The sequence below is a fragment of the Emydura macquarii genome, unplaced genomic scaffold (assembly GCF_026122565.2).
Source record: "Emydura macquarii macquarii isolate MOO-44397 ecotype Brisbane River unplaced genomic scaffold, CSIRO-AGI_Emac_v2 contig_2897, whole genome shotgun sequence".
Classification (NCBI taxonomy): Eukaryota; Metazoa; Chordata; order Testudines; family Chelidae; genus Emydura; species Emydura macquarii.
This window is the reverse complement of record NW_027133034.1, coordinates 56078141-56091201: the sequence shown is the minus strand read 5'-3', so window position 1 is coordinate 56091201 and position 13061 is coordinate 56078141. Positions and strand designations below refer to the sequence as shown.

The 13061-nt window shown below is 35.8% G+C and overlaps 1 protein-coding gene across 4 annotated transcripts in view; it reads left to right on the top strand.

Annotated features, from left to right (window-relative positions):
• The window catches only part of KIF2A (kinesin family member 2A), a 97204-nt gene that overhangs the window by 48914 nt on the left and 35229 nt on the right, over nt 1–13061 (top strand). For all 4 annotated transcript variants that reach the window (XM_067569248.1, XM_067569250.1, XM_067569249.1 and 1 more), the window contains exons 9-15: nt 2542–2704; nt 7044–7134; nt 7314–7377; nt 7864–7955; nt 8171–8313; nt 9107–9311; nt 11751–11861. In XM_067569248.1, coding sequence (XP_067425349.1) covers nt 2542–2704; nt 7044–7134; nt 7314–7377; nt 7864–7955; nt 8171–8313; nt 9107–9311; nt 11751–11861 — 869 coding nt within the window. The remainder of the gene's footprint in view (nt 1–2541; nt 2705–7043; nt 7135–7313; nt 7378–7863; nt 7956–8170; nt 8314–9106; nt 9312–11750; nt 11862–13061) is intronic.

Sequence of the window (13061 nt, the reverse complement as noted above, 5' to 3'; positions counted from 1 at the left end):
TATTCCTTGATTATATTCAGATCAATAAAACAATCACAAAATCAGGTTAACTAAAACTGCTTCCCACAGCCTGGTTGATTAGAGACATTCAGCACATGAATCTGTTAGCAATTCAATTTCCATTTTAACATTGCAGTTCATCGTTATTGAAGTATGACCGAGTAATCTAATACATTTGGGGAGAATGCTGTAGGTGATAACTGACTAGACTAAAAGCTGATTAGAGAGGCAACAGCAAATGGCAACCCGTTGTCATGAGTCATGGCTTATGGGTCTGTTCTGGTGTGGAAATAGGTCTGGTTTTGTTCCAGTTGTCAGTCATCTGTATTGGTGGTTGATACCAGTGAAGGAACTGATTCTGTGGAGGATGCTAGGGAGATGAGCAGCTGATTAGAAATGGGATATAATATTGAAGTTTTGCATCTGAAGAAAGAACTAAAATAAAAAGATTCATTGTGGAGGAACCATAACAACAAAAAGTCAGATTCACACATAATACGTTTCATAACATTCTGAAAAACGTGCACACTTTTATTTTGGAGGCTTATAAGCAATAATATTTTCAACTTCCCCAGTCTTCTAATTAGAGAAGAAAAAAGACTTGGAGAAACTAGTGTATGGCAGCTTGAAGGGAGAGAAGGTGAATAGGGAGCTTATTGTATTAACAAAGGAATAACTTATATATTCAAAAAAGTAGTGTTTCCTTATTCAAGCTCAGCATTTGGAATATTTTTAGTTCTATGTAGTTTAAAATGGGACATAAAAGACTCAATTTCTACAAGTCTTACACACACTGAACTCTCATTGAAGTCGGTGGGAGTTCCATGCACTGAGGGTTTCCAGGAACTGGGACCTAAAATAGTAAGGTGCCTGGTAATTAGAAGATTTTATATGAGTATTGTTATTTTCTTAGGGGAAGGAGAGATTCTGAGATTGAAAAATGTTCAGTTTTGTAAAATCTTGATTCAAGAAAAGACTTAATCATGATTTACAAGAGCTTGATGAGATCACCCTAATGCATAGGCCAAGACCTATTCACACTACGAGGTTAAACTGTAATGTCCAGTAATGAATTAAAGCAAAATAAATTTAGGCTGGATTTCAGAATGTTATCCCAGAGGATTATCAGCAAGTGGCATAGACTGCTATATCAGATAATTATGTCAGGCATCATAAAAGTATTTCAGACTATCTCCGATACATAGTTAAGAATAAATGTTTCTGACTACTTAGAAGTAAGTTACAGTTTTGTTGCAAAGAATGGACCTATAAAACTCTCCTTTCACCCATATTCTTCTGTGATTCAGTTCCTCGTTTACCACAAAATAATGCACATTTTTAATTTTTCAGTACTGCACTTGAAAAATAAGTAATTCACTTGGTAACTTGGATTTATACTTTTGTTGCTTCCTAATACCCGTGCAATTAAAAGATGATGGCCAAGAATCAAAATATAATTATTGAAGTCAAAGCTTTCCATCTGAGTAAAACTAACTTATATTCTTAAATTGTGTGCCTTAATGAGATGTGTTATAGAGACAGAAGCGCAGGGCACATTAGTGGTCTTGACTGTACGTACAAAGGATCTTTATTTTTGTGCATCTTGTAGATATTGGGTTCTGTGTGTGTTTACTGATTCATACATCTCATACAATTAACAAACTGTAGTGATGTGTAGTAATTATAACCCATGAACTTAATAATGCATTTTTTGTTTGATTGAGAAGAGGCAGCATCCTTTGAAATTTGCAGCCTTCTAACAAAATCATTTGAAAAGGGGCTTCGCTTGAGTGGAATAGAATTTTAAAGATCAATTTTTTATGCTTTTGCTGACTAAAGAATGTGTTCCTAGGGTGACTATGAATGAAGATGTATTGTGTGTAAAATGGAATAAAAAGTTTCCATGTTTGAAAAATCTTCACATAATAAGGGTATAGCTATAAAGAGTAAAGCAAAGGGCATGTGTGAGAAATAAAATATACCATTTTGTAAAAATGTCCAGCTGCGTAGGCAATAATTATATTTGTTTGTGAATTTAAGACTGATAGCCGAAATAGTGTTGGATTATATTTATCTAGCTGAGGAAAGGATGTACTGAAAATTTATTTATTTTAAAAATAAGCAAACACATAAGGCAATAATCTTTGGGTATGTCATAAATAAAATCTTAGAAGAACTAAAGCATTTTTTTAAGAAAGTAATTATAGAATAAACAGGCAATTGTGAATTATGAAGCTATCCTTCTTTCAAGTGCTGCTAGAAAGGTGCTCAGAAACTTCATTTTCGAAACTTTAGTAATGTAAATAATCAGTAGGCCTCCATGATGGAATTACATACTTACAAATCATAATGTACCTGATTTTTTTTTTTTTAAATGTAGGGATCAGAAGCTGAGATCCATGGCATCACATTTACTTGGAGCAGTTTAATTACCTTGGGCATTGTAAGAATGTAGATGACCAAATGGTGTAAAAGTTAATATGCATGGATAGCTTATATAGATACATATATATATAAATATATCAATAATTTATTTTATAGAAACTGTAATGAAAGACCTCGATGTAATAACAATCCCTAGTAAAGATGTTGTGATGGTACATGAACCAAAACAAAAGGTGGATTTAACAAGGTACCTAGAAAACCAAACTTTTCGCTTTGACTATGCCTTTGATGACACTGCTCCTAATGAAATGGTTTACAGGTATGTGTGTACACTTTTTGTGACTATTTTCCTGTGTCTCTTCACTTTCTGTATCTTTGGGCTTATTCTTGACCCTGGATTTTACTCCTCCTCCTACAATTTGTCTTCAAATCTGTGTATTACCAATTCTATAGCTTTGCCCATGTATATCTTCCTGTTAACTCAATTTGTGCTGAATTCCTCATCTGTCCCTTCACCTCCACTTGCCTTGACTATTTTAACTCTGCCCTTCCTCAAATCCCACCTTTCTAGACCAGAATGTGCAGAATGTTTCTTCTTCCCTTCTCACATATGCAGTGTGGCCTCATTAACCCTTTCCTCAAACCACTCCATTGGCCCGCTGGTCACTTCAGGATCCAGTTAAAAATCACCCTCCTTATTTTAAAAGCTCTTTATTGATATAAACTGGAGCATAGTTATGTCTTTTTGCCTGTTTCTTTTTCTAGTTCTTTCACTAATCCTTCCACTCATCCAGTGCTAGCCTCTGTTCTGTCCCAGCACACAATCTGCCCTGTGGGAACTTCCTTTCTGTAGTGCACACTTTCTCAAACATCTTGCTCTCTATTTAATAATCTACATTTCTCCCATCTCTGTACCTCTTAAAGTTCATTCTTCCTTTGCTGTTATTTCTCTTATCTTTGTAACTATACTGTTCAACTCTGAAAGGAATTTTATGTCTGTGTACTTAGATCCGTGTGCATGTTTTTTTCATAAAACTTAATAAAAACTGCTTGCATATATATACACACACATACATTTATACTGAAACAGTAAATCTCAGGTCTCTTTTGTTAATAGAGGTTTCTCTCTTCCCTTCATACAACACAGTAGTGTGTTTTCTTCCATTTTTAAAAAAAAATTATTTGGGAGGATAATCAAATGTAGCTTTCCCATTAAAGAAGTGTTTGAAATAAGAGATGTGTATTTTGTTACATTTTTAGTTATATCACAAAGAAAAAAAGATTTAGTGTGATGATGAGTTCTTCCAGTTTAATTCAGAATTTTAAATCCTCTTATTATATTTTCATACTGAAAGTTCCTCAATTTGGCAGTCAGGAGTGTTTAGCCCTACTGCATAATCATCTACTATAATTTTTTTGATAACCTAGTGCTAATACAGTATTTTCTAAATTCATGGCAGTCTTGCTAATGTCATCCTTTTTAAATATATAAAAGAAAAGTTATATCACATCTTAGTTTTAAACCTGAGGTTTCTTCTAGATTTTCAGGAAGGACTAATCTTTGTATTTCTGAAAGTCTAGGATTGCATCTAAGGAACATACTAAGAGTAAAGTTGGTGTATCTTTGGGCTTGGTACCATTTTAGCTCTTGAACTGTCAATGTCATATATTGTTAAACATTTCTTTTATGTTTGTGTTTCTGCCTTGTATTAAAACACAATGTATGTTGCATAAATGTATTTAAGTATAATGAAAATATATAATGTCAAACGCAGTTATACAGAGAGCTCTGTGCATATTCTCAGGCTAGAAAAAGCATCTTTTTGATAATAGTTCTTAAAGAAAAGACCCAACTTCCAACCTATGGTCGATGTCCCCCATATAACTTCATGTGAGAAAACAGGTTGAAGTAAATGCTCCAGGAAAAAAAGATGCTGCATTTACATTAAGTGTAAACAGTCTTGGAAAAAATGGACTCAGTTGCAGTGTCTTCCTTCAGGCTGTCCTGTGCCTTGGAGGTTTTCATGAAGTAATATTAACTGTAACAAACTGTCTCAAGTAGCCAAAGGAGGAGAAATAATATTGTTATCACTCAGAAGGAAAGTTTGTGACCCCATTTCTGAATAGCTGATGTCCCCTAACAAATTAAGTATAATCCTGTAATCTTCAGGCTTTTCTTATCTAATCTAGGGTTTGCTTTTTCTAAAGTATTGTCTCAGCCATTTGTGACCTCTAGAGAGGTATTCCTTTCTTCAAAGGAAAGAATGAAGAAAATTGTGCTCATCTTCCATGTTTAGTTAATCTTGGAATCTTGGGAGTTCTAATTCAGGAAGAGCATATATAGGCAGAGGATTTACTAAACTAAATAGATCTATGGTTCATCTGTTCCAGTGTCCTGCTTGTGGCAGTGGCCAATGCTTCCTACTTGGGAAGAATACAAAAGCCTCCCATAATACAGCTAGCCAGTTGTGCAATATTGTATCATTAATATGAGAAACTCCCCCTCCAAAGCTAGCTGACTACAATTTGTGTTTAAGTAACAAGATGGAGAGAAAAACGACTAGAGTTCTGTGACACCTTAAAGACTAACATTTATTTGGACATAAGCTTTTGTGGGCAGAAACCCACTTTGTCAGATGCATGAAGTGGAAAGCTTATGCCCAAATAAATTTGTTAGTCTTTAAGGTGCCACAGAACTCTCGTTGTTTTGCTGAAAACAGACTAACTTGGCTACCCCTCTGGAATGCATCAATATGGAGAGAGCTTTTCTCTTTGTTTTTGGCTAATATAACTTAATGATCTGGGCTACTAGTCTGTTAAACACAGGAATTAATTCAGGGAAGTCTTATAGCCTTTGTTATATAGGAAGTCAGACTAGATGGTCACAAGGGTCCATTCTGGTTTTATTATCTATGAATATGTTGGCCTATGAACAAAGTTGCCCTACTACACCTTTTGTCTAGTCAATTTTTTTTCTCCCGATTGCTTCCCTTACAGCAGAATCTAAGTGCGGAGTCACAGAAAATTTTCATTGAATTAATATTAGGTTTGTTTATAAAGCTTCCCGTTAAAAACCATTCTGCCCCAAAAGAAACAATAATTTTTCATAGTTGATGTACAGAATGGGGGACAGCAATCGCTCACATGCTCCATATTAGAGAGTCTGAGCTGACATCAGTACATTTGCATTTTAGTTATGTCCTTGAACAGTGGTTAAAGAGAGTGACTCAGATTTTCAGAATGTGCACATTCAGAAACATACACGCAGAATTACCATGAATAATGCAGTCCTTTGAACTGTGTGCAAATCATGTGCTCATTAACACCCTGAAAGCATCTGCTAAAATAATTCTGTATAAGTTATAAGTAGTACTATTTGGGGTAAGAAATTAGAGCTTTTCTAAATTTAGCAAGTGTTGTACTGCTTAAAAACATTTTTTTAGCTATAGAGAATGGTCTTTTAGTGGTTTTTGTAAGATCCTGAAATGGGGGTGGAGGAAGTGAAGAATCTCTATAAATGGCTATTTCCTGGACTTCATGTTATTGCTCAATGCATCTATGAGCTAAAACCAGCTAAAACTAAAAAGATTTTAGTTACATTTAAACTCTATTTATCTGTTCTAGTGCTTATTACACACTGTGCAATTGTTGGGCTCTTTTCCATTGAGCTTATCCTGTGCCCAAATCTACCTAGTTATAAGGATTCATTCTTGTTTTATTAATTTAGGGCTCCTTTTTATGGTACATTGGGTTGAGAATAATTGGAGTTCTAAAAACAGTCTGTTTTCAAAAGGGATCAGTATACTACAACAAAGAATTTATGCCCACAAAATATAGCAAACTATATTTTTTTAAGAGTACATTCTCATTGATCCTTTGTAATCTAAACTTAAAATGCTTATGATCTTTCTTCTTTGTGTTGTCTTTTACCTATGGCAGGTAAAAATATAACTCAAACTGGAAAATTTCAGTGGCCTTCCCTTAAACTTAGAAAATCTATGTATTTAGTATTTGCAGGGACAAACACCTTTGTGTAATCTCTAATAATCACTTAATATACAGGTTTTTTCCTCAAAAGTAGTGCAAACTAATTCCATTCTAAACACAATTTTCATCTATAGTGACTCCTGTATTTCTTCTAGTGATGGGAGTATTGCTGTGATCTCATCATGTCTGATTTCGTTATTATAGAAGAGATAGGATAATGTGTGGCTATTGTTTTATTTTTGCCATATCTCTTGGCTATGGAAATATCTACTACGGAGTTCAACTGCAAAGAAGTTGTTATGGATTTGGAGAGCTTGAAAAATCTTCTCTTTTTTGGAGCTCCTATGTAAATGTTGGTTACAAGGCAGAAAACATGATGTGACGGTGTTACTGCATCCTGAGTCAAATGTAACTTGTGTCAGAAATTACTCTATTAATGCAAATCCACTGTCATATACATAATGACAATAAACTGTTTCACAGATTATTTTAATCCTTTGATTTAGACAGTCATTCCTAGCTTAACTTTCTAACTAACTTACTGAAAAAATACTCAGGAAAATGTTTAGAAAGAAATGTTGAGTTCTAACTCAGGGGAAAATGTTGGATTTACATTTAACTTTGCTAAACTTCAATGAAGAACCTCTAACACTCCTGCTTTTTGATTTAAGGTTTACAGCTCGTCCGTTAGTGGAGACCATATTTGAAAGGGGAATGGCAACATGTTTTGCATATGGGCAAACAGGCAGTGGAAAAACCCATGTAAGCAGTTCTTGTAAACTCAGTAACCTCATGTATCCACAATACAATTTTCTTTGTCAGCACATTCACTCAATTGTTTCATTTATAAAATAATAAAAGATATTGCCTCATCCAACTTTTCTCTCTCATAATAACTAATAAACATGTAAGAAGTTACTGTTCTGGCATTTTTATTTTAGACTATGGGTGGTGACTTTTCAGGAAAGAACCAAGATTGTTCGAAAGGAATTTATGCACTTGCAGGTAAGTGATCATATGCGTGGATGTGTTTTCTTGACAATTGCTGGAGATCACTAGATTTTTCTACTTTCTGTTGTACCCATTTTAATGTAAGTGTCTGCATATTTTGCATTATAATAGAGTGGAGGCACCGAAATAGCTTTTAAGCTTGTAAACTTTATTTACTTCAATATACGTATCAGTGTTGTTAAGAAAGTTTGAGGAGTACGAATAGCTAAGGAATTGAGCTTCCCATTTGTGGGGTCTTTTGTAACTCTCCAAAATATTTTGCTAGTTTTAACTCCAAAAGGAATTCTTAAGATAAATACACCAACTCTTGAAAAGAAGGCCTTAGAATAGAATGCCTGATTGAGACTGATACTACCAATGATAGTTGTAATACGTATGTGAGAGAGACATGTAAATAGATAGACAATTGTGTATTTAAAGATTCTTGACTAGATGAAAATGTATAACTAGATTTCTGTATATTTGAAAATTTATTTACAGCTCGAGATGTCTTTTTAATGCTAAAGAAGCCAAACTATAAGAAGTTAGAACTTCAAGTATATGCAACATTTTTTGAGATTTACAGTGGGAAGGTAAGTGAAAATTCTTGATTTGGGAAAAATCTCTTCAGAGAACAAAACAAGGGTTTTCAACAGAACATATAATGATTTCTCATTTCATTTTCATATGGATCTTTAGAGCATTTTCTAATCACGTGTTTGGCTGAATTATTCTGAATTTTATTATTATTATTTAGAATTAAGTGTGTCCTGAAGACCTCTTGTTATAACCAATTTTTTTTTTAAAGGTTTTTGACTTGTTGAACAGGAAGACCAAATTAAGGGTGCTGGAGGATGGTAAACAGCAAGTCCAGGTGGTGGGATTACAGGAACGGGAGGTCAAATGTGTTGAAGATGTACTCAAGCTTATTGAAATAGGCAACAGCTGCAGGTATCTGTTATGTTTTTATTTAGTTTTTCAGTGTAAATTATAGTGAATCAGAACACTTCCACTGTAATAAGCGTGTGTGTTTGTCCATTCAAAGTCTAAGCTTTCTAAACTGTACAGAACAGCTTTTCTTGAGCTGAATGACTACAGTTGTGGAGTTGCCTCCCTTTTGGTTAAAGGTTATTTGGTTATCTACATCTACTAAGAGAAGTTGAGATGAATTTTCTGTGTGCTATGTAACCAGCTTACTGTCTTAATGTCACATTGTTAATACTCTGAAATACTGCCAGATTTTTAGGTTTTAAAAGCCAGCATGCATTTATATAATGTGACAGAGGTTCTTCACTGTAAAATGTTTAACTTCTTAAAATCCAGCCTTACTGTGTTTAAAAATAGTCTTTTGCCATGATTATTGCTCTCAATAGATTAAAATGTTCTTTCTATGATTCAGTTTTAAAATGCTCTGAGGCTGATGATTTGCAGTTAAGAGGAGGGGGGGGGGGGAAGCTTGGATACTGCTTTTTTTTTTCTCTCTCCCTCCCTCCCCTCTATTCTCAGGTAAAAGAGATGGAGCAATATATTTAAATGTACTGGTTTTATACTGCTGTTAAATTGTATTTTTGTAGTGTCCACAGTGTGTGATAGGCACTATCAACACTTATAAGAAAACATTTCTCTGCCCGAAGAACTAACTTACAGGATGCTTCTGTGTGTGTGGGCCTTCATATACACTAAATAGTATTTCACCCCCACTCTACCCTCCCCCCCCCATCTCTCTCCCTTTTTTGTTTTAAAGAACATCTGGTCAGACATCTGCAAATGCACACTCATCTCGGAGCCATGCAGTGTTTCAGATCATTCTCAGAAGGAAAGGGAAACTGCATGGTAAATTTTCTCTGATTGATTTGGCTGGAAATGAAAGAGGAGCAGATACTTCCAGTGCAGATAGACAAACAAGACTGGAAGGTGCTGAAATTAACAAGAGCCTTTTAGCACTCAAGGTAAATAGAATTCATTCAATTCTATTAGAGCAGGTGGAAGCCTTCTTCTCACTATTGTTCTTCGTATAACAAAAGAGTCTCTAATAAGATGAGTGTTTGTGCAGGTAGGGCTTGTCTACTAAACTGATACAGGATTTAAAATAATTTATCAGTGTGTTTCCTTTAAATACTTAAGTGAACACCTGTAGAGTATTTTCTACTCATTAATTACCGTCTAACAAGCATGATATAGAACATAAAAGTACTTGGTGATGAGGTATAAAGATTTTCTTAACAAAAGCATGGGATGGCAACATTATTAACAAATGACATTCGGGGGTTAGATCCACTAAGGGACTTGGTATCTAGTTCAATATTTAGGTTCTGTTCAAAACCCTGCTCAGCTGCCGTCAAACCCTGCATGCATCTGTATTCTTTAGTCACCTAAGTTTCTGCTGGTACTGTCCCCAAAGCACTTAAATTTCCACTGGTGGAATGTGCAAACTGCCTAAGTTTTAATGCCATCAAACTGCTTGGTGCCCTAGTTCATTATTAAACCCGGGTGGGATTCACAAACTAGGTGTTTCCCTGCCTGTTTTGCCATCGGGGCCGATTCCGGGAAGCATTCTAAGAGCACACCTGCCTGATTGAGCTTTGTGCAAAAGATAGCTGGGGGCAGCCAGACTAAGGACTTGCCTACATGAATGATTAATTTGCAGCAAGCTGGGGTGTGAATATACCCTGCAGTAGCCTGCTGTTGACTTTCTGTCCGTGTGGACACTGCTGATGTATATTAACACTTAGTTAATGCACTTTGATCTTGTTCCATATCAGAGTGTATTAATCAACTGTTAATATGTGTCAACAGGGTCCACATGGTCAGTTAGTCCACTGCAAAACAAACAAACAGAAACCCCCACAGCAGCAAGTCTCAGAGCCGGGATCAGCTCATTTGGGCTTAGACTACAGAGCTAAAAATAGCAGTATATATATATTTTCACCTGGGTTGGAGTCCAGGCTCTGAGGCCTAACTCCATCCCATTTATTCAAGTTATTGTATGTTTATTTTTAAGAGGAGGATTGGGGAAGGACGTTGCCAGGTTTTGAATGGTACCTAGGTCATATTAACGTAGTGCTGTTTCAAACAGAAATAGGTGAAATAGGTACCTTTTAGTCATTAATCACCTCAGCCTTCTGAGAGTCATTCGTTATTTGCTCTCCTTCCCCGCTAGGTGGTGGACCTACACTTTACTTTCTTTTTCTTGTTCCTAATATATTTATAGAACCTTAATTAAATGATAATTAATTAATTGAACTATTAATTTGTTTATTAGTAATAAACATTTAACTAATTAAAAAACCTAAACTTCTAACAAATAAACTTTTTTGGGAACCAATTGTAGTTTCTTTAATGACTCTTAAGTGGAAGTACTTGTTTCTCTAATGGCTCTAAGTTGTTATTTTCTTACCTACTATTTTGGATGCTGTCAGCAAAATAGTTCACATCTGCAGGATCTACACAGGGCGGTTAGAGTGCAACACCTCAGTACCCACTGCAACTCATACTTCCATAGTCCACACTGCAGGGCTGTGTAGACAAGCCCTTAGCCTTGTGTCATCCCTGTGAGGGAGGGAGACATTCTCCCTGTTTTTCACATGAGGAATGTTAAAGTATGGAGAACAGCTTACATTCTCAGGTGTCTTTAATTTTGGGTGCCTCACCATGTCGGTAATGTTTTTTAATGATTTTTTTAAGATGATGAGCATCTGTGGGCACTTAAGAAAATGTAGGCCCAAGTGTTGTGTCCTAAGATGTTCAGAGAGTTAGTGGAAAAGCCAAGAATAGAACCTAGAACTCCATATTCACAGTCCTATTACGTTTCCTTGCTTCTTGCTTTCCGTCCTTTACAAACTACAGTTATGTGCCTGTCTTGCAGTGCATAACTACAGTGCTGTGATTGTGAGCCTGGAGACTGATTAGTTTGCCCTCGACCTGGAGATGTAATTTCCAACTAAGATTGACATACATGTAGCTTTGATCAAGCAAGTGTGCTGAAAAATCAGCGTAGCTGCGGCAGCGTGTGTGGGAGAATGAGCTAGTCACTTTAGTACCTAGGGTCACAGGTTTGGATTGTACTGAGGGCGGCTAGCCTGTCATGCTGCTTGTGCCGCTACTGCTAGAATACTATTTTTAGTGTATTAGCTTGGTCAAAGCTAGTATGTGTATATCTGCCTAGGATGGCAATTACACATCCAGCTTGAATGTAGACATACCTTTAGTGTCAATTCTTAACTTCTGTCATTACATTCATTGAAGGTGGACTCCTAATATTAATTTAATATTAGCTTAAAGTACAGCAACATATCATCCAGTGCTTACATTTTCTATATGTGGATTGCTTTTATATTGAATATTTTTTGCCTTGATTATGAGGAGAACATACTTGTTTGTTCTTTCAGGAGTGCATTAGAGCCTTAGGCCGAAATAAACCTCATACTCCATTCAGAGCAAGCAAACTTACTCAGGTGCTAAGAGATTCATTCATAGGAGAAAACTCCCGTACCTGTATGGTAAGTTAATTTAGTAGATTGTAAGTGATATAAAGAGAACAGGATCCGTCTATTAATGATCTTATGGTTTGAGTTGGTAACTTGCTACTGACAGAGTATATTACACTTGATTGTATCCAGCATATGGCATGACACCTACAGATCATCTTTCAACAAGAAAATCCTTCCTTATTTCCTTCTCCCCAGCGAGATGTCTTCATTGTGTGTGTGTTTGGCGGTAGTATCAGAACTTTGGAAAAGACTGTTTTAGATGGGGGTGAAATGCATGAGTCTCTCTGACCTGACAAAAAAAATTAATTCAGAGCTGGTATCAAGGTCCTCAGACTATAGGTTAGTGTGCTTGGAGGTGAAAGGGACCAGAGAAGTTAGTATCGAAGAGTTAAAGAAGGGATTAGTGACATACTTACATCAATGTCCAATACTGTTATTCAGCATACATTCTGAATAGCAGGATTTATCCTGCCAAATGGCAGAGGGGACAGATTAGAAAGGTTCTCTTTAACTTTAAAGTTCAGTTTTACTGTGAAATGGACTTAGTAAAAATGACGTTTTGTTGTTCTATAACTGTTCTCTCTCAATAACTTCTGGATCAAATGTTGAATTTTTAAGTGGAAATATGGTGCTCCCTTCCCTCTGCCTCCCCACCCTCCTCAAGCAGCTAGCTCAACTAATTTCACCCTGGATCAGAAAGCTGAGCTGTGTTCTTTCTGGTTTGTGCGTCAGCACTAATAATAAAGATTCTGCAAGTTAGTCTTCCATTAGTTGTGCCTGTTCTCCATGAGCAGAAATTGGCCCTACAGTTAGTTTGTTTAACATATTTTACCACTAGTGTACAAGCCAGAATAGACCAAGCTCACTTTGCCATAGCTGTATTAAATCAGCTGTGGTAACAGTGGTGAAAACTTGTTTAAATTTGGAAAGTAAACAGATGTGAATCTGAATACATGCAGGAATCAGAGCTGTTGAATCAGCGTGCAGTTCTGACCAAAATCCCACTGCTCTTTAAAGTACTACATACATATCTGTGTATTATTTTCCAGATCTCTCAGGTTGAATTGGCTTAATTTTACAATTTTGTGACATCTGTGATAAGATTTTTTTTTTATTGCATTGAGAATGCTGGAGTGGTTCTTACGATTCTTTGATCAGTTTTTTGATTTAATTATGGAGGAAACTTTTTTTTTTTAAACTTCAGAATTG